This window comes from Orcinus orca, chromosome 18, assembly GCF_937001465.1.
Source record: "Orcinus orca chromosome 18, mOrcOrc1.1, whole genome shotgun sequence".
Lineage (NCBI taxonomy): Eukaryota > Metazoa > Chordata > Mammalia > Artiodactyla > Delphinidae > Orcinus > Orcinus orca.
The window spans coordinates 60,284,640-60,306,476 of NC_064576.1; the positions used below are offsets into that span (position 1 = coordinate 60,284,640).

At 38.2% G+C, this 21,837-nt stretch overlaps 1 protein-coding gene across 5 annotated transcripts in view; it reads left to right on the plus strand.

The window, feature by feature from the left end:
* The window catches only part of FNDC3A (fibronectin type III domain containing 3A), a 161,977-nt gene that overhangs the window by 89,086 nt on the left and 51,054 nt on the right, over window positions 1-21,837 (plus strand). For 4 of the 5 annotated variants that reach the window (XM_004274601.3, XM_049701043.1, XM_033436841.2 and 1 more), the window contains 2 exons: window positions 8,899-8,975; window positions 20,081-20,318. In XM_004274601.3, coding sequence (XP_004274649.1) covers window positions 8,899-8,975; window positions 20,081-20,318 — 315 coding nt within the window. Of the gene's footprint in view, window positions 1-4,717; window positions 4,860-8,898; window positions 8,976-20,080; window positions 20,319-21,837 lie in introns of those variants that run through there. The other variant, XM_004274603.3, reaches the window with a different exon arrangement.

A 21,837-nucleotide genomic window follows, 5' to 3' on the forward strand; every position in this document is an offset into this window, starting at 1 on the left:
CTCTGTGGCAACTGTGGGGATAGTTGAGGATAGTAAGGGTATAGAGCTAAGTCTTGTTAAGAGGGTACTGACGACAGACCAATAAAGTAAAGACCCCAGTAAGAAATGAAGATCAGATCAAGAGTAGAAGTGGGGAGATAGCTTTGATCTAATGTGAAGGGACAGTGATTCTTCTGAAAATAGAAGAGGTGAGAAAAGTTTGTAAATAACATTGAAAGAGTTCAGTTTCGTGCTGAGATATATAGTTGAGGTCGGGTTGGGGAAGGTCCTTAGAAAGTGGTGAAGATCTCTGATAATCACTGTAGAAAACAGGATATAGGTTCTTAACCAAGGATAACTTCCTGAAAGGATTCCTGAGCAATGCTGATGGCTGAGTTAAGGTTGGATATAACTAAATTTATAAACATGCCAGTCTGAGTACCATTTGATTTCTACAGTTCAGGTCTATGAGAAGATACTTATTTGATTGATTATAATTGGGGAATTTTAGTGCAGGGGAAGTAAAAGGAAGATATGAATGGGAAAAAAGATCAGGCCATGAAGACAGTGGTGGATCAGGAGAAACGGGAAATCATTATGAGGAAGACCAGATGTTGTAGAAGAAAGAGAACTGGAGAGATGAAAGATAGATATAGTGGCCAGAGACGGAAACATGAAAGTTTAAGATTTCAAAGATGAAATAGTGGAATTCTAAGTGATAAGTTCCAAGATATGTCTTTGAACATGGGTTACTAAAAACAGAATGGAAGAGGAGAGTTCAGGAAAAGTTGAAGTTAGGTTTTCTTGGACATGAAAGTCATTGTGCTGATGGGCAAGAGCTGGGAAAAACACTGTGAACATGATGCCAAAGTTCTCAAGAAATGAGGACTGAGCATGACAGCAGTGAGAAGGGGTAGAGGGTGGTATGTTCCTATGGCATGATCTCAAGAAAGAAGAAACAGGAAGGACAGTGGTAATGGAAGCAGCCTTGTGGGGTCTGGAGACTGCCGCAGGGGAGAATGGGAAGCCTCTGCTCCCAGTGGCTGCTGGAAAAACTGTCCTGAGGAAGACCAGGTTTCATTTAAAGAAAGCACATGAACAGGTGTGCTGTGAAAAGGTTGAGGATATAGGGGAATTTATACTAGAGAAAAGGTTCTAGTAAGCACAGTGGAAAGAATTGAGACGGAGATCATCAGTTAAAGAAAGAGTCAAGAAATGGAAACACAGCTGTGTGAGAACATGAGCCAAAATGAGGAAGTGGGCTGCCGGGGCTTGGTTTTTGTTTAGGGCCTGAAGATCAGAGGCATGATTGGATTTACTGGGAGCCCTGAATCCATCATTTATGAGGAGATACTGTTGAGACCAGGAGACTCTTCGCTGTTAAGTCATGCTCTTCAGGGTAGCCTTGCCTTTTAGTAGGAACTTAGAAGGTAACAATTTCCCTTCCCCACTGGTGAGAATGATCCTTTAGTGCAGGGGACCCCAGCCCCAGCCCCACCCCCGCTGGGCTGCACAGCAGGAGGCGAGTGGCTGGCAAGAGCAAAGCTTCATCTGCCGCTCCCCATCACTCCCCATTGCTCACATTACCGCCTGAACCATCCCCTCCCCACCCTCCGCCCTGTCCGAGGAAGAATTGTCTTCCACGAAACCAGTCCCTGGTGCCAAAAAGGTTGGGGACCGCTGCCTTAGTGTCTTATCTCCTCTGGAGTGTCTGGCATGTATTGGGTTGGCCAAAAGTTCGTTCAGTTTTTTCCGTTAGGATGGCTGTAGTAGCACTTAGTTGTCTTTAATTTCATTCAAAACAAGTTTGTTAGATTGTATGTGACAGCTGTTATATCGGCATGCATTTTAAAAAAGGCTTATCAAGGGACTTCCCTGGTGGAGCAGTGGTTAAGAATCCACCTGCCAATGCAGGGGACACGGGTTCGAGCCCTGGTCCGGGAAGATCCCACATGTCTTGAAGCAACTAAGCCCGTGTGCCACAACTGCTGAGCCTGTGCTCTAGAGCCCACGTGCCACAACTACTGACGCCCACGTGCCTAGAGCCTATGTTCCGCAACAAGAGAAGCCACCGCAGTGAGAAGCCCGCGCACCACAACGAAGAGTAGCCCCCACTCGCCACAACTAGAGAAAGCCAGCATGCAGCAACGAAGACCCAACGCAGCCACAAAAAAAAAAAAAAAAAAAAAAAGCCTGTCAAAACTGGTGAGTTTTTGTGTACCCATTTCAATATTGAAGATGGAAGGAAAAAAGCAACATTTTTGGTATACTATGCTTTATTATTTCAAGAGAGGTAAAAACGCAACTGCAACGCAAGAAAAAGATTTGTGCGGTGTATGGAGAAGGTGCTGTAACTGATCAAACGTGTCAAAAGTAGTCTGAGAAGTTTCGTGCTGGAGATTTCTCGCTGGATGATGCTCCATGGTCGGGTAGACCAGTTGAAGTAGATAGCGATCAAATCGAGACATTCATTGAGAACAGTCAGCATTATACCACGCAGGAGATAGCAGTCATATTCAAAATATCCAAATCAAGCGTTGAAAATCATTTGCACCAACTTGGTTATGTTAATCGCCTTGATGTTTAGGTTCCATGTAAGTTAAGCGGAAAAAAACCTTCTTGATATTTCCGCATGCAATTCTTTATTTAAACATAATGAAAACGTTCTGTTTTTAAAACAAATTGTAACGGGTGATGAAGAGTGGATACTGTACAATAATGTGGAATGGAAGAGATCGTGGGGCAAGTGAAATGAACTACCTCCAACCACACCAGAGGCTGGTCTTCATCCAGAGAAGGTTATGTGTACGTGGTGGTATTGGAAGGGAGTCCTCTGAGTTTCTTCCAGAAAATCAAACGATTAATTCCAAGAAGGACTGCTCCCAGTTAGACCAACTGAAAGCGACACTTGACGAAAAGCCTCCAGAATTAGCCAACAGAAAACACATCATCTTCCATCAGGATAACCAAGGCTGCATGTTTCTTTGACAACCAGGCAAAAACCGTTACAGCTTGGCTGGGAAGTTCTGATTCGTCCACCGTATTCACCAGACATTGCACCTTCGGATTTCCATTTATTTCGGTCTTTACAAAATTCTCTTAATGGAAAAAATTTCAATTCCCTGGAAGACTGTGAAAGGCACCTGGAACAGTTCTTTGCTCAAAAAGATAAAAAGTTTTGGGAAGATGGAATTATGAAGTTGCCTGAAAGTGGCAGAAGGTAGTGGAACAAAAGGGTGAATATGTTGTTCAATAAAGTTCGTGGTGAAAATGAAAAATGTATCTTTTATTTTTACTTAAAAACCGAAGGCACATTTTGGCCAACCCAGTATTTATTGAAATCTATTGCTCCAGGTTATCCCTTGCCAGTTCTTTTCTACCTTTTTGGAAGACTGAGTCTTTCAACATCGTTTACATATTTTTAAAATATTGCCTTATTGTTAGAGTATCCTGGCTTTGCCTCATTGTGTGCCCTCGTCAAGTTACTCAGTTGCATTCTGCTTCAATTTCCTTAACCTATAAATGATGCCTACTTCAATTATTGTGAGGATTAAGTGAGTTAACACTTGTAAAACACTGGATAGTGCCCTGTATATACTCTGCACTATATCATTATTATTTTTAAAAACATATAGTGATACTTATAATAACTATATTTATTGAGTGCTGCCAATCGTATTTGGTACTTTAAATTTATCTAATTTGATTCTCTCAACAGTGCTATGAGGTTGATTATTTTAACCTTTTTACAGAAGGAAACAGACTCACAGAAGAGCAGTAAATTGCCTTGCTAATAAATATTGAAGCTGTTATTAAAACTTACATCTTTTGATACCAAAATCCATTTTCTTTCCACTGTGCAACTTGTTACAAATCACAATCATTATCATTACCTGTATATGCGTATTAGCTGTTAATAAATTTCCTTAACTGCATATCACCATAAAGTAATGAAAAGACCCCCAAAAGTTCTCACAGTCTTATTCCCCTCTTTTGTAACTGAACATCTGTAGTCTCTTTCCTGGTCTCCACACATGCTTGAATACAGTGCTCTAAGCCCCAATCATGACCTGTCTTTTCAGATTTCATGGATATGAGTGAGAATGCCATCCACCAAGTATCTGTATTAATGTCTGGGTTAAATCTTTAATAACAACAACAAAAAATCAGAAAAAAAGGAAGTAAAACCAGCAATAAAAGTGGTAGCCTTTATTAGCTTGAGAGGTTAAATGCCAGCCTGAAATAAAAACCCCATGTTTGAGGAACACGTTGATCAAGCCTGTGTTTTACAGACAATTCTTTTGTATACCGTGGGCATTCCTTATGGGTTGAGTATGGAGAGTGGGTCAATTTACACAAGGACATTTCAGAGCGAATCTTGTAAATTAGTTAAGTGTTATATGTATTCCAAAATTTATAAATGAAAAGCAGCCACCTGGGTAATAAAACGAATTAGTAGATAGTGCTCATTATATTATCAGAGGAAGGTAATAACAAAGAGACTTGTTTTACATCAAATATCTATTTCTCCATGTATATTTTGATGAGCTTTTGAGTTGGTTCATAAGGGAGTCCTAAAATGGTCAACTCGAAGGCAGAATCAGTAGAAGTCATTTAATCATTTACTGTATCCCAAACACTGCCGGCAGGAACGCTTGGTTGTTTTTTTCCCCCTTTCCGCGGGTCACTGCGGGTCACGTGATATGCATCACGTGACTCGGTCAAAGGATCTTTTCCTCTCACAGCTTCGCAAAAAAAAAAAAAAAAAAAAAAAACAGAAAGAAGCCGCGGCCGTTCTCCAATTAAAGCTGTTAACGTGTACTACGCTGTTTCCTTGTTGGATTTTCTTCTCTGCTGCTACTGTAAAAACAAAATGAGTGGTAAGATTTGCTGACTGATTTTAAACATTCTGCTTTTATTTTAAAATGTAGAAAGTATTGTATTAATCTGAAGTCATGCCATGTGTTTTTTCAATAGATGCCAGATCTACCGCTGTAAAAATATTTTAAATTGTGGCCATGTAGTTATAAAAAGATTAGACTTTACTTAGAGTTGAGCTGATTTTATATTCCACAGAATATATTTTATATTCCAGAGCCTTTTCTTTACTAGGCTTTTCTTTTTACAACTAAAATCTGTAAATTGGCATCAGATTATTTGGAAGCCATTGTGAAAGCTTGCTTAAAAAGGGAATGTGTGGCACGTCAGCAGCCCGTTGCATTTTAAGAATTTAAACCCAGACAAATTTCTAGTTTCGTTTTTTTTAAATGTTAATGTATACTAATAAAGAAAAAATAAAAAAGAGTTTAAATTATACTAGATGAAATATCGTCCTTATTAAATCATTGATGCCACTTTTTAAGAAATTGAGGCTTCTCAAATTTCTTAAGATAATTGGTGAATAGAGTTGTTTACTCTTATGCACGATTTTGGAAAAGGAAATATGCCCTTAAAAATCAATAGCTGTGTGATTTGGGGTAGATTTTGCTCAAATTATATAGATTATTAAGGAGTTACTAGGTGTATCTACAGTTATACAGATATAGCCACTCTCCTGCCAGATGTGCATTTAATGGTACAATCAGTAACAGATGTACCTTCTTCATTGGGACAAAATCTCCCTCACTGACCTTAATCGGGGTTTAGTAGTTACTAAATTAAAAAGTATTGTTGGAACTAAGGAGGTAATCAAACTTTTGCATCATTAAGTAAGCAAGATTTTAGAGTTTTGCTAGTATATACAGGAAGAGCAACAGAAGTGGTGCTGTAAATATTGTAGTTCTAAACATGAATACTTATATTTATTATGTTTATACAATGGGAGTTTTATGTGTTCAGTGTTGCATGTTACTTCACACCAGTATTTTAGATATTAAATAATGATATACATGAATTGTCTTTTTTTTTTAATCTAAACTTGTACCATTTCTGTCTCAGGTAAGAAAATTCACTTGCTAAAGTGAAATGATTACTTCATAGGGATATGAGTTAATCATTATTCCTGGACTGCAACTAGTAATGGATTTACTGCTGGTCTATTTTAGATTGGGTTTGTTTTGTTCTCTTTTCAGTATCACACTTAAATATAATTAAAGAATAAAGTAGAATTTTATACTACTAAGTTATAAAAGATTTTAGCAGCTTTCAAAGTATAAAATGGTTTGAATTATAACTACTTAGTATTTATGTATTCATATTTTTAGTAAAAGAAGAGCAACCCAAAGCAGTTCTGTAGTCTTACAACTTTAAATGTAATCAGTAATAACTTATTTTTTACCCTGAAGGCTAAAAATCAAACAAAAGCTTGTTCTGGTGACTTGAAGTAGGGATTAAATTTGACCACATACGCAAGCAACCACAGTCTCTGGCATATATAGTAGAAGCTCAACAGAATAATTTCCTTTATTAAGATTATAGATGTGATTTTCAGTGAATTCTCTTTCTGGTCCTCAGCTAAATTTCACATGTTCTGAATAATATCTAAGCCAGCTCTCAGGATTCAGAAAGCTAGTTTTATATAAATTAGCTAATAGAAGTAAACCAGCGTTACTTTAAAACTGCTGTCATTTTCTCTTGAGTCCAGTGTATAGAAATTAAAAGGTGAGTTTCGGATGAAGCCTTTCTTGCCTAGAGATATAGAGCACCTCACAAGTTTTATTTAGTGAATTTATAGGTAATGTTGCTTATATGTAGAAAAATTTTGTTCTTCCTTCTGTCTTGTTTTTCAAGGATATGATGATAAAGAAGGCCTTAATTTTCCTTAGAAGCATCAGAGCATAGTTCTTAAGGCTCAAATTGTATCAGTTGCCAAATTGCATATTTTAGTGTTTACTAAATACATAGTAGAGAGATATCCTCAGAAATGAAACTCCTTGGTTTTGAATCCTAGTTCTACCACTAGGGCTGTATTAACCTTTCTGCTTCAATTTCTACATCTGGAAATAGGAGTAATAATATTTACCTAATAGAATGATTATGAGGAGAAAAAAAATACATAAAAGGCCTGGCACATAGTAAGTTAGTATTAGGTATTTTAAGATAATATTCTGAACAACTTCATGTATTTGGTGGGCTTGTTTTAGATAGGAAAAGTATTGTTGAAAAGTTATTTTATAGTCATATATAGTATAATTTGGTAGTCTGCTCACATACACATCACTCCTTACTTCCTCTTAACGACTAGAGTCTTTTCCCTACTTTCTTCCTTCTACTACCTGCCCCTTCTTTCTTTCCTTTCCTCCTCCCACATTCTTCCACCCCTTTCCTTCCCCTCCCCTTCACTCCCTCCCTTCCAGCCCTTTTCACTTTCCTCCTGTCTTCTCTTATCTTCCTATTATCTCTCCTCCTTTGCCTCGTCCTCCCTCCCCTCCTGCCTTTATCCTCTCCCCCTCCTCCCTCCCTTCTCCCTCTTCTCTCTTCACCCTTTCCTTACCATTTAGTACTTACCCACCTGCATCCTCCTTTTTCCTACATTCTCTTTTTTCTTTCCTTCCCCACCTCTCACCTTCCTTCCCCACCTCTCACCTTCCTTCCCCTACCTTCACCAGCCTTCACCACTACTTTGTTGTTTGGTCCTCACCCCTCCTCCTTCCGTAGACAGAGGAGAGTGGCTGTAATCTGATTTGCTGTAAACTCCATGCTCTTCATTCTGTTTTTCTGAAATATGTATAATGCTACCAGTGAAATTTGTTTCTTTTCTGTCCTGTGATTTAGCTTTTCCTCCTTGGTTTCTTTTATGAGTGGGATCCATTATATGTACTCTGCAGGTTGAAATCTACATATAAAAGGAACTCTTCCTTCATTACATTCTTCATCAGACTCTTGGGTACCTTTATTTCCCTAGAAATGAGTAAAGCTCTCTGAGAAGGTTTCATTTCAACTTATTAAAAACTAGTGGGTGAGGGGACAGTGCAGTCTAAAGTTACAGGGGAAAAAAAGGATCTGAGGGTAAGATATTCTTTTTTAAAGTCATGTAAAGCAAGTAAGATTTTAGTTCCTAGAAAGAATAAAACACACCTTCCAAGAGTGCCTGGTTAGAGAAGGGAAATGAGATAATATTTTTGAAAGTTGTTTGGAAAGGATATCACTATAAAAACGAAAGGAAAGGAAGAATAAGACAAGCTGAGTGTTTTTTAAAGAACTTTTCAGTGTAAGAAACAAAAAAATTTTCTTTGGGTAAATATGCACGTATAGCATTTCTCTAACTTTGTTCTCAAGCCCCCACAGACATGACTTAAACGTTCACAAGAGGTTTTTAACCCTAACAAAGCAAATCCCAAATTTCTAACTATTCTTCCTCTTACTGCTTTTCCCTCTTGACTTTTGATTTTTGCCTTTTGTATTTTTCATTGATTTTATATGCAAAGTTTAGTTTGAGTTTCCTGTAGGTCAGTGTTTCTTAACTTGCACAATTATAAGAATCACCTTGGATATTTGTAAAGTAAATATGCTGATTCAAGACCCCCATTTACTGTAAGCATACTAAACAGCGATCTGTAGGAGAACCTGGAAATCTGTGGGGGGTTTTTTTGTTTTTCGTTTTTTCGGGGTTTTTTGGCCATGCCGCACACAAGTGGGAACCTAGCTCCCTGATCAGGGATCAGACCCACGCCCCTGCAGTGGAAGCGTGAGTCCTAACCACTGGACTGCCAGGGAAGTCCCTGTGTGTTTTAAAAAGCTCCCCAGGTGACTGTTATGATCACTAGGCAAGTTTGAGAAACAACTATAGGTAAAGAGCAATCAGTGCACTTTATAAGTTAAACTTTTCTGTTTTTTAACATCTAAATTTCTTTTCATAGTAATACAGTCACTATTAGTTTGAGTGTTTAGATGAAGAATTCAAAACGTAATTCAGATTGTTTTCAATTTTAGCTTGCTAAGTAATCCTGGATTAATACATCATTTCTGTGACCCATGCAGGTCCTGCTCAGGTTCCAATGATGTCCCCAAATGGTTCTGTGCCTCCTATTTATGTGCCTCCTGGATATGCCCCACAGGTATGTTTTATGTAATTTTCCTTTTTATACCTATATAAAAGTGATCGTAATGTTACTGTTTAATTCAGACAAAAAGTACCATTTAAGTGCTGAAGCTTACCCAGTACAGTATATCTTTGGTAAATCTATTTCAAATATTTTAGTACATTTAGTATACTTGTAAAGGAGGAAAAATTAAGTTAGCAGCACTCATCATTTGTCTTTGGGTGTTGAATTATAATACAGAATTAATTTTAGAGTTTTATCTCCTTGGGTATGTGAGTAATATAAGTAATATCTTAAGATTTAAAGGTAGCTAAACTAACTTTTTAAAATTAATCATTTGCTTAAAAGTAATCCAAGACGGTACTTCCAATTTTATTCTTACAGTCATTCACAGACACCCATAATAATTGTATGGCACATTGTGGTCAATAGACGAGAATTTAGACCTATAGACCTGCAGCCATAAGGGCTAAGGGGATCAATATCACCACACACCTGTAGCCCTTTCCTACATACCAGTTGGAAAGCTCTGACTTAAAGAAAAAAATGATAGCTAACTTATTTGCACAGGCAAACTTAATTAAACTGTAGTATCTGTAGGTGTTCAATATCTGCTACTGAGATTCTATGTAGTCGGCACTCATTGCTTCAAAACCTTTTTGGAAATAGCCAGTTTCTTACCTGGCACTGAATTTATACTTGAAATTTTCTTCAGACCCTCTCTTACTTCCTCTCTGATTATGCCAGAATATTGGTGGGATATTGTGGTGGACTCACTGCCCTCTCTGTGAAGCCTACCGCTATATGAATGAGAGCAAAAGAGGACCACGATGCTGGGGAGAATGGAAGCAGTATGAGAATTAGAGTCAAAAAGCTGGATCCATGTCATTTTTAAAACCCTCACTAGCTGCGTGGCCTGGGACAAATCAATTTACTTGAGCCTCAGTGTCCTCACTGTAAGATGAGATGATAACATATTAGAAAATGCTTCGTAAGCTTTTCAGAAGAGTAATCTGCTCACTTTCTACTTTTGTTTAGCACACTGACTCCTTAGCCTGCATTCTGCCTTTATTACCCTACTAAATCTATTCCCTGGTATATACCAAACCAAAGGCCTTTTTCCAGCCTGATCCTCTTTGACCTCTAAACATTTGAGCCTATTCATATGATTTATCCCAGATTATCCCCGATTTCCTTGAAGTAATGCTATCCTGATTCTTCCTACTTCTCTGGTTGTTCCTTCTCAGACCTTTCTCCACCTAAAGAGGATACCCGGTCTTTTCTCTCTAGCACAGTTCACTTTAACAAATGTGTTGAATGGTACCACGTGTCAAGCTCTGCATTGGGTGCCAGTGACATAAAGATGATTAAGACATTCTTTGAAGGCAATTATAGCACATCCTCTTTTCTCAGCTAACAGTATCTTTTATTTTTACGGCAAATTTCTACCCCTCTCCTTTCACTCAGTCATGACCTTCTAGAATTAGCTTTCCTTGAACCTTTTCAGGTGCGTCTCCTTTGGGGTTCTCATGGCACATTATGTATATCCTTCTTTTAATGAATTTTTCACACTGTTTAGTTAATAAATTCTCTTTCCTGAGAAGATTATGAATTTGTACAGTTCCTGTATTCAACAGTGTTCAACAGATATGTATTGAGTGCTCATATATGTCAGGTGCTCTTTTAGGTGCTTGAATAAAAAGAGGCAAGGACCTCCGTACTTCTGTAGTTTACATTCTTGTGGGGAAAAGGAAACAATAAGCATAATAAATGGATAAATTATATAATATATTAGGTGGTGAGTAATAGAAAGGAAATAGAGCTAGTTACATTTTAAAATAGGGTGATCAGACTAGGTATCATTGGAAAGGTGACTTTGAACCAGGTCTTGAAGGACAGTTGGGAGTTAGCAATGCATCTGTTCGTGGAAAGAGGATTCTGGGAACAGAAACAGCCAATGCAAATGGCCTAAGATGAGAACATGCCTGAACAACAAGGAGGCCATCGTGGCTGGACTGAGTCCCTTAAGGCAGAATAATAGTAAGCAATGAGGTCAGAGAGGTAATGGGACTAGATCATATAGGATTCATATTCATTGTTATTTCCTCGATGCTGAGTACAATGCCTGTCCTATATTAAGGGCTCAATAAATATTAGTAAATCAATCAAATAATCATCCAAGTTGAGGTTCTATATCTTTTTTTTTTAAAGATTTTTTTTTTGATATGGACCGTTTTCAAAGTCTTTATTGAATTTGTTACAATATTGCTTCTATTTTATGCTTTGGTTTTTTGGCCCTGAGGCATGTGGGAACTTAGCTCCCCAACCAGGGATCGAACCTGCACGCCCTGCATTGAAAGGTGAAGTCTTAACCACTGGACCGCCAGGGAAGTCCCGAGGTTCTATATCTTTAGGCCAAGAGCTACTGAAATAATCTTCCTATATTACTTACTTGATTTTTTTCACTTCTGTGCTTATTATTTGGTTTGCCCACTCAATGAAGTCTGGATTTCTTGATATATAAGGCCTTAACACAGTTCTCTTCTAGTTTGTCTTCGTACCCTTCTCTTGATACATCTAATCACATAATCTGTTTTTGTAGCCAAACATGACTACTCACATGCTCACTTGATGTTTTTCTTTCTCCATGCTTTTGTTAATGCTGTTATTTGGGGAATGTTATTCATTCCCTCATTTCTGCCTTTTGAAATTCTACCCATCCTTGAGAACCTAGATCGAGTTATTTGTACCATTCTTTGGTTATATGTTATATACCACCTGGTATTATAATTGTGTATATATATATTCTTCTTATATGGGATTTTAAGTTTCTTGAGCATAGGGAGGTACCTTTTAATTATTATTTTTGTTCTGTGGTAACTCAAATATAGTAGGTGTTTCATAAATATTTGTCAAATAAGTGAATGAACTTTAACAATAACCTTACTGGAAGGATTATGTGAGGCTAATTATTAATTAACAATTAATCAACCTTCGTTTAAGATTATCTCTAGGAAATGTATCATTTTAAGCACACAGTGGTAATCCAAGGACAAAAATCTAGTTTCATCATTATTGAAATAATTTAAGTACCCACTATGGATTCTAACATTTTAACATCACTGTTGAAGTACATCCCCCATTGCCTGACATACGCAATTTCTGATGTTAGAAAATACTTATAAAGAGCCAAGTTTTAGGCACAACTAAGAGCTTGATAATTGTCCAAAACTTGGCACATAAGCAAACATAATTATATTAGCAAATATAGAAGCTGGGAGTTGAACCAAATGTTAAGACACAGAGATGGCTGTTGTTAAGTACAAGCTATATTTGGCTCAGCAGGAGCCAAGTAGCACACACACTAAATCCATGAATAGCTATCATCTATAGTCTCCTTTTAGACTTTCGTACACTGTTCTCCCCTCAGGGCAGCAGGTTTAATCACCTCCTTCCCAGCCTTAGGTGTATCTCTTATTGAAGGCCAGTGATCCAAGGAGGGTCAAGTAATGTTTTTGCTATATCATCATGTAATTCAATACATACTAATAGGATTCAGCAAATGTATGTATCCTAAAACATTTGGTCAGGCAAGCAAGGACTGCAAAAATTAAAATCCAGTGTTGGGACCGTTTAGCTCTACTACTGAGGAGGTAATGATGCTACATATCTAGGAGCATATTGAGGCTGAATAATGAAAGGTTCAAAAGATAGATCTTAAAAGATGAAGATTGAGATTTAACAAAAATACTTATTAGTAGAAACAAGAAGAAATCATGATTTAGCCAAGGATAAATCAACCTTCAAATTTTTGATGTTTTACCAGTGGCATGTCCCCATTAAGTTTAGAAGCACTTCAGGTGTGAACTCATCATTAACTCATATATTTTAACTTAATTTTTGAGAATAACAGACAGGGTATTATACACTGGGTAATTTGGGGATTAATTGGTTCTGTTTTTCTCATTTGTAATTTGCAAAACCCAAACTCGCCATTAAAATTGCCAGTTGTGTTATAGTTCCTTTGCATATCTATTCAAGAGCTCCACAATATTGTTTATTTTATAATATTTGTACCTTATTGCTCTGATACTTTAGCATTCTACTTAGCAGTAATGGGAATAGTCAGACTTAATTTTTCAGTTACATAACTTTTACTGTTGAATCAGAAAAATGGATCTTTTTTAAAAAAAATTTTTATTAACCATGACACTGTGTAAGATACCATCCAATATGATAGGGAAACCTAAAGTTAATTAAAATGATATGCATAAAGCAAAATGTAATTCACCGGAAGCTTAAATATAGTTCAAAATGTAGTTCACTGGAAGCTTAAGTATAAAGGAATATTAATTTTGCAAACAAGCCAATGGGAAATATATTTAGTGATAAAGAACAAATATAGTTGTATATTTTAAAAGTTGTATATTTTTCTGATCATTATTACGTAGAAAACTTAGAAAACATGTAAAAGGGTAGGGAAAAAAATTGCATCGAGTGTTATGATAACCTGGAGACATAACCTTCCCGAACTCTATTATTATAGTTTAACAAGTAAGAAAGGGAGGTTTACAAGAGACTTGACACACTGCATAGAGGCAGAAATATGTGCCAACTGAACTGAGACATCAAATGGAGAAACAAACAGCAACAGTAAAACTCAAAAAACAAAGCAAACGATGACACGGAAAGCAAAAGGTGACAAGTGTAGAAGGAACTTAATTTCCTGGCAAATAATAATAACTTATAGTCGCTAAGGGCATTGCAGCTCAGAACACTTGGTATTTTAAGGATGAAGTTAATGAATTATCAAGAAAATATTATAGATTTACCTGAATGGAACTCCTGAAAGGTAATAGCAAAAGTTCTCTCCTTCTGCCTTTCTTGTAATGAATGGCTCCCCTGTTTTTTATAGAATGCAGGTTGTTATGGTGATGAGAGGGCACCTAACAGGGAGGGGATTGTAGATCTCATAATGTGGGGAAAGGGCCTATGTCAGCTTCATGAAAAGTTTCAGATTACTCCTTTGAGCTGGACTTGGTATTTCACTGTGCCTTTATGTCAGCACGTAATGAGGTCAGTAAATTTTTCAAAGATTCTACAAACCAGTCTGATCTCAGTCTTCCCTGTCTCTCGTGGAGAGAACAGCCAAAAAAAGATGGGCAGCAGTGTAAGAGACTGGAAGGGGACTTAGAGGATTAGATGGAGGATTAGATGAGGACGAAGAGTCACAGTAAGAGCTGAAGAGAAAGGCTGTAGTCGCTTAGTGACATTGATTAGATATATAAAATAAATATCTGTTGGATGAATGGCCAGAAATATCTTTATTATTGTTTAATAGCTTAAAGTTGGAGTAGTTCAGGGTTCAGGGTGAGGCAATAGAAGTAGGTTGCTAAAAGTAGTGAGGAAGCAGAGACTGTAGGCATTGAAGAAGTCACAAAACCCTAGTAGTTTGGTGTTGTTAAGGGGGGAGCAGGGGAGCATTCGAGTAGAACTAATAGAATTTATTTCTGGTCATATCATTCATTAAACAAAAAAATTTTTGAGCATCTGTCATATGCTAGGTGTATTATACCAGATATTGGGAAGAAAACAGTACACAGAACAGATCTGTCATGGAATGTATATTCTGGTGCACAATATAAAATGTCAGACAGTAAACACAACCTCCTTCCTCTGCAGTCCCTCTCAATTACGTCTGTGTTCAATAAAGAAAAGAAAACAGGGCTTTGTCTAATTAGAAATTGCATGGCATATGTGGTTAGGTGGTCAGACTATGCTGATAGTTCCATTTAATTTTATCTCATTGCCTTTAATTTTTTTTAACATAGACTAATTTGGATATTTTACCTTTTTTTTCCTTTTCATGACCTGATTTTATTTTAATCATCACCGTCAGTGTACCCTGTTGATATAAAATTCAATGTCCTGGCTATTTCTTGGCAGCTGGAGACTTAGCAGATAGTTTTGAGGTCTCTGACCTTACTCTGAAGTTACTGGCTGCTCAGGTGGTTATTGGAAGTGGTGGAGTTCTCCACACACTCTTGGTCCTGCTCTGGCTCTTTTTTTTTTTTTTAATCTCTGCATCTTAGCTTTTTTTTTTTTTTTTAAATTGTGGTAAAATACACACTAAAAATTTACCATCATAACTATTTTAAATGTACAGTTCAGTGGTATTAAGTACATTCACACTGTTGTACTACCATACATCCACAAGAACTCTTCACCTTGCAAAGCTGAACTCTGTACCTTATCAATCTTAAAAATAAAACACATAGTTATTATAGCAGCGAAATGAGGTTATTCAGGAATAGCAGAGGAATTGCAGTTCAGGGCATGCAAACTATAGCAAACCACAAGCAAGTCCCCCAAACAAAGAAGAGGCCTATTCTTTTATAAAGAAAAGAGGGGGGTTGGGAAGGGGTGGTTTTTTGAGCAAAATCCATTGGAGGAAAGAGAGTTCAGGGTTATGGCTGCTTCTCTTTAGGCTAGTTGTGGTGGCTTCTCATTGGCTGGGCTGTTGCTGGGCGAGGAGAAAAATCTTCCTTCCTCCAGCTGGGGTATGTAAAGTAAGCTTCTTCTGGATGGGGAATGCAAGGTATGCTTCTTGCTAGTGTCTCCAAGGGGCAGCAAGCAGTAGTAAGTGAGAAGCCTTCAGGGCTTCCCAACTCTTTTTTTAAATGAGGTTTCTTTTATTCACTTTCACAACCTGTTAATAACTCCCCAATCTCTCTTCCCTCAGTTTATCTTTATATTTGAAATGTTCTTTTTCAGAAGAAAATAAAAACATTTCTTTTGAAATGTTTCTTTTCAAAAGAAAAGTTCTAATTTCAATAATTTAGCCATTTCTTTTTTAACCGATGAGATCTCACTTGTGTTTGTGAAATTTTTAAAGGCAGTAGAAGGCAGGTGTTTGTGGATTCTATGCCCACAAAATGAATAAGAACATAGAATTGAAGCCAGATTACCTGAGTTCAGTTACTAGCTCCTCCACTTACTACCTGTGTGACCTTGCAAGTTATTTGACATCTGTGCCTCAGTTTCCCCATCTAAAAAATGGAGATAATAATACTACCTATTTGTGGCATTGTGTTGAGGATTAGTTAATACATGTCCCTTGAGAAACTTACAGTTAAATTATAGAGTAAGACATATGGATTTGGAAAATTAACAAATACTACAGTGTTATGGATACCAAACAAGTGATAGAGAATAAATGCAATGGAATTGTTAGGAAGCAGAGATCACTGAGATTGTGGTGTCTAGGAAAGGGTCACAGAGAATAATCAAAAGAAACTATCTACCGGCTCCTAACCCCACATCTTTACCAATATCTGGAGTTATATGCTCTACCTTCTCATCTCATCAGTCCATACTTCTTTTTATCTAGAACAAAGACGCACTTTTCTGCTCCTGTCTAGATCCTGTGCCCCAGCTGGAGCCCTGAATCTCATCTCCTTTTGCCTGCTCAAGGACATTACTCTAGCATTCTCTCTCCTACGTCATCAATTTCTTACTCTCTGATGGGATTGTGCTGATTAGTATATCAGTGTGTTTAATTGCTCTCACTAAAAACAACACATTTTTTTAAGCTGCTTGACTCTACTACTGTCAGTCACCACCCTATTCCCATATTCCTCTCTGCAGGAAAACTTTCCAGAATTGTACTGTTACCTCTCTAGTTCTCCTCCCCACTTTCTCTCTTAAATCCACTCCAATCAGGCTTTGCCCCTATGATCATACTAAAACTGCTCTCATCGAGGTCACTATGACTTACATATTGCTATATCCAGTGGTCAGTCCTTAGTCTTCATCTTATTGAACCTGTCAGCAGCATTTGACAGAACTGATCCTTCCTCCCTGACACACTTAATGAAACTTCCAGACTCCACATTCTTAAGTTTTCTTCCTGCCTTACCTGGCTGTCCTTTCCCAATCTTTCTGCAGCTGCAGACTACTATTATCTAACTGCCTACTCAACATTTACACTTAAATGCCTTACAGACTTACCAAACTTACATGCGCAAAACCTAAAACTCCAAATCTTCCCTGGCCCCCACCCCCCAAATGACTTGTTCTAACTGCAGCCTTCCCTTTCACTGTTGGTGAAATACCATCGTTCCAAAACTTCTTTTTCGCACTTCTCCGTCAGAATTATCAGCTAATCTTGTTGTTCTACCTTTAAAGATACACAGAATGTGGACCACTTCTTACCACCTCCACTGCTACCACCGTGGTCCAAGCCTCCACCATCTCTTGCCTAGATATCTGCAGTAGCTTCCTGAATGATTTCACCTTTTTTGCCCTTGCCCTACAATCTGTTCTCAACTCAGGAGCCAGAGTAATCCTGTAAGAGTATGTCAGGAGCTTCTCACCCTCAGCACTGTAGACATTTAGGCGTGGTGATTTTTTGTTGTGGGGTTGCCCTGTGTGTTGCAGGGCATTGAGGCAGCATCCCTGACCTCAGCTCGCTGGATGCGACGTAGTGCTGCCAGCTCCAGGTGTGACAACCAGAAGTGACTCCACGTGTTACCACAGAATCACCCCTGGATGAGAATCACTTGTTTGTATCCCTCTTCTGCCCAGAACTCTGTGATGCTTCCCTGTTTCACTGAGTAAATACAAGTCCTTAATAAGCCTATACAGCCCTACGTGACTTGGCCACCTCCCCCCCCCCTTTTTTTTTTTTTTTTTTTGGCCACGCATGGCATGTGGGATCTTAGTTCCGCCACCAGGGATGGAACCCACACCCCCTGCATTGGAAGCGCAGAGTCTTAACCACTGGGCTGCCAGGGAAGTCCATCCCCTACCATTTTGTATCTCTTTTTGTTGTTTTTTCGCGGTACGCTTCTCACTGTTGTGGCCTCTCCCGTTGCGGAGCACAGGCTCCGGACGCGCAGGCTCAGCGGCCATGGCTCACGGGTCCAGCCGCTCCGCGGCATGTGGGATCCTCCCGGACCGGGGCACGAACCCGCGTCCCCTGCATCGGCAGGCGGACTCTCAACCACTGCTCCACCAGGGAAGCCCGTGTATCTCTTTGATCTCATCTGTTTCTGTCTTCCTCCTCCTTTATACTGATCCAGTCACACTGGCTTCCTTCTAGCCACTTCTACCTTAGAGGCTCTGTTCTAACTGTTCCCTCTACCCAGAACACTCTTTCAGATTTTTGTGTGGCTAATTCCTTCAGTTCCTTCAAGTCTCTGCTCAAATTTCATTTTGCCAATAAGGTGTATCCTGATCACTCTTTTATACTACAACCTGTTCCCCTCCCACAGTCCTTCTAATCCCCCTTACCTGTTCTGTTTGGGTTTTTTTTTTTTCTTCCGTAGTATTTATCACCATGCAGCATGCTCAGTAATTTACTTTTGATGTCATGTTTGTCTGCCCCTGTTAGTGTATGTGCCCGCATAAACACATCACTCTGTATTTTCTCTCCTAAATTAACAATTTCTTTTTGTTCAAAAACAAATCTTTTGTTTTTTTAATGAATGGAGGAGGCTATTGCTAGATTTGGAAGGAGAGATGGGATTTGCATGGTTATGGATTAAGGGGAAGCAAAGTGAAGAGGGTAGATGGCATAAACCAAAGTACAAGATAAAGAAATATGTAGGTTAGGTATGAAGATAGTTTTTTTTAGCATACCAGCCTGGCTGGAATTAAGGGTTCAGGATTTGGTGTGGAAGAAGATACAGCAATAACGATAGGTGGGAACCAGATGGGATGGTAGGTTTAAGAGTATGTACAGTACAATCCTATCAGAAATGGCGGGATCACTTAAGATTTGTGAGTCAGAGAGTTGAGAAAGATGAAAGTAGTATGTTAACGACAGACACCATGGTTTGGGTCACTCAGAATCCATTTCAGACTTCGTCTAATGTCCGTTCCTATAGGTTAGAGGCTGAAAAAACAACAGTTTCCAGATTATCTTCAGCTAGGCTTCCAGGTATGATTTAGTTTCCACCAGTCAGTCATAGGCACTTGTCTGAGGCTTGAATCCAGAACTGAGTTAAATAGGGAGAGAGGTGGGATGTGAAGCATCCATTGTGCAAGAAGCCAGGCATTGTAGTTCTACAGCTAGTGTGTAAAAACTGACTCATTTGCTCTTCTGGCCCCATATTACAGACAAGTCATCTCACACTCCAACAGGTAAGGTTAGTTTAATAGGCTATTTAGTAGCAACTATATTCTTTCTAAAGCAGTAATTTATTTGTAATCTAGGTTTACCTTTACCCAAATAAGTGTGTTTTCTAATATTCCTCCCAAGCACATATGTTTATAAACAAAAGTTGCAATTTGTTTAAGCATAGTAAAACGTGTACTTCCTGAAAATATCAGGATTTGCCTTTAAGTTAGCACTTTACATTTTAATCATTTTCTGTTGTTAGCCATTTGTTGTACTACAGTAGTAATCATTTAAGTCTAAAAGATTAAGGACCCTCTTTTAGTAGAAGGATTTCTAATTTTGAGGTTAAATCTTGTATCTTTTTAGGCCTTCCTGTATGTCCTTGTTGCCCAGTGAGGTTCAAAAGGAATAAATCTGGCGTTTTAAAAAATCCTTTGCTACAGTGTGACCCCTATTTAAAAACATGTAATTTCTACGACTCAGAGCCACAGATATTTTTCTTAACTGGGAGTTAATATATTAGGTGTTTGCCTCCCTTGAAATGATCTTCAGTTATTAAAAGTGTTCTGGTCATGGTCCTAAGAGTTTTATACCTAAATTCAATATATGGTTGATCTTAGGAGTCTGGATCCAGCTTTTTTCCCATATTATGTTCAAACCAAAAGGTCCCTTGAGACTCCCTTCATTTTTACTGTATCACTAAATGCATGTATCACGTAAGATAAATACCAGATGTCATAACTCATTGTTTAAATTATTATTTAGCTTGTCTTCTCAGTGTTTTAAGATTTATACTGCATTGTATAACAAAAACTACTTCATGTTGTTCAGTGCTAATTCATATGTATGTAATGTACTTAATAAAATCTTTTCATGTTGGTTCTGTAAAATTTCTTAATTAACTCCTAATGGTGTAAAAATTCTTACTCTAACATATTTGAAAAAGATTGCTTAACATCCTATGGAAGAAACTTTTAATCTGTTGTTCATTTTGTAGGTTATTGAAGACAATGGTGTTCGAAGAGTTGTTGTGGTTCCTCAGGCACCAGAGTTTCATCCTGGTGGTCACACAGTCATCCATCGTTCTCCACATCCTCCTCTGCCTGGTTTCATTCCTGTACCAACCATGATGCCCCCTCCACCACGCCACATGTACTCACCAGTAACTGGAGCTGGAGACATGGCAACACAGTATATGACACAGTATCAGTCTTCACAAGTATATGGAGATGTAGGTAAGGATCTAAAAATATTCCTGTTTTATGGAGTTGGCTATTTTTTGCTTGGATATAATAGGTACTATTACTATATAAAAGAAACAAAAAATGGTAACAATATCACAATCATTTTCTGTTATTCAAACACTATGTTACGGGAACTCTATTCAATACTCTGTAATGACCTATATGGGAAAAGATTCTAAAAAAGAGTGGATACATGTATAGGTATAACTGATTCACTTTGCTGTACACCTGAAACTAACACAACATTGTAAATCAGCTCTACTCCAGTAAAACTTAATTTAAAAACAAAACAAAAAAACACTGTGTTAAATGTTTCATCCTCATAATCACCTTTCAAGGCAGATGAGTAAACAGAAAATCAAAGAGGGGAAGTAACTTCTGTCATGCAGCAGTATTTATTTGGGGACACATTCAAACAAGAGGTCTTCTTTGTCCTGCTGCTCTCTAGGCTCTGAGGAAATTTTTTAGCCAGGAATAATCATGCTGCTGTTAAAACCTGAAGCCTCTGATGCCACTAACCAAAGTTGCTAGGTTCTGTAAGATACTGAAAAAAACAGTAAGACATAACATCTGCCCTCAGGGAGTTTAAATTTTGGGAAGAACAGACAACTACACACACACAAAATAATAATCTTATTCTTTCCTATGGCTTTAAATACCGTCTATATACTGACAGTTCTTAAATTTGTATCTTCAGTCAAAACCTCTCCTCTGAGTCACAGACTTCTATTTCTAACTGCCTTTTTTTTTTTTTTTTGACCATGCTATGTGGCTTACGAGATCTCAGTTCCCCAACCAGGGATTGAACCCTGGGCCACAGCAGCAAAAGCCCGGAATCCTAACCACTAGGCCACCAGGGAACTCCCGTAAATGCCTTCTTGATAACTCCACTTAAATTGTCTCATACATCTCAGTTATAGCATTTTAAAACATAAATCTCAATGATGGAACCTGCTTTTCTCTGCCATCTTCATCCCGATAGATGGTACCACTGTCCACTCAGTTTGCTCAAGGGAAAACCAGATGTGGCCACATTTGATTCCTCCTCTTTCAACCCCCACTTCAACTGGCATCTACTTTCAGAAGTTTCCCAAATGAATCTACTTTTTCTCCACTGCTCCTCAGTTCTAGTCCACCATCAGCTCTTGTCAGGACAGCTGCAACAACAGCCTTCTAGTTGGTTTTCTGCTGTCATTCTTGCCACTCCCAACCATCCAGACTCAGCCAGAGTAATCATTTTAAAATATAAATCAGACCATTCTTCTGTTTAATGGATTTCAGTGACTTTCCATTGCACTTAGAATAAAATCCTAAACCCTTCTCCTGGACCAGGATTTCTCAACCTCGGCACTCTAGATCTTTGAGGAAGGATATCTTTATTGTGGAGGACAGAACTGTGCATTATAGGATATTTAGAAGAATCCCTGCCCTCTACCCACTAGATGCCAGTAGCACACATCTCCAGCCCTCACCCTGACTCGATTGTGACAACTAAAAATATCTCCAGACT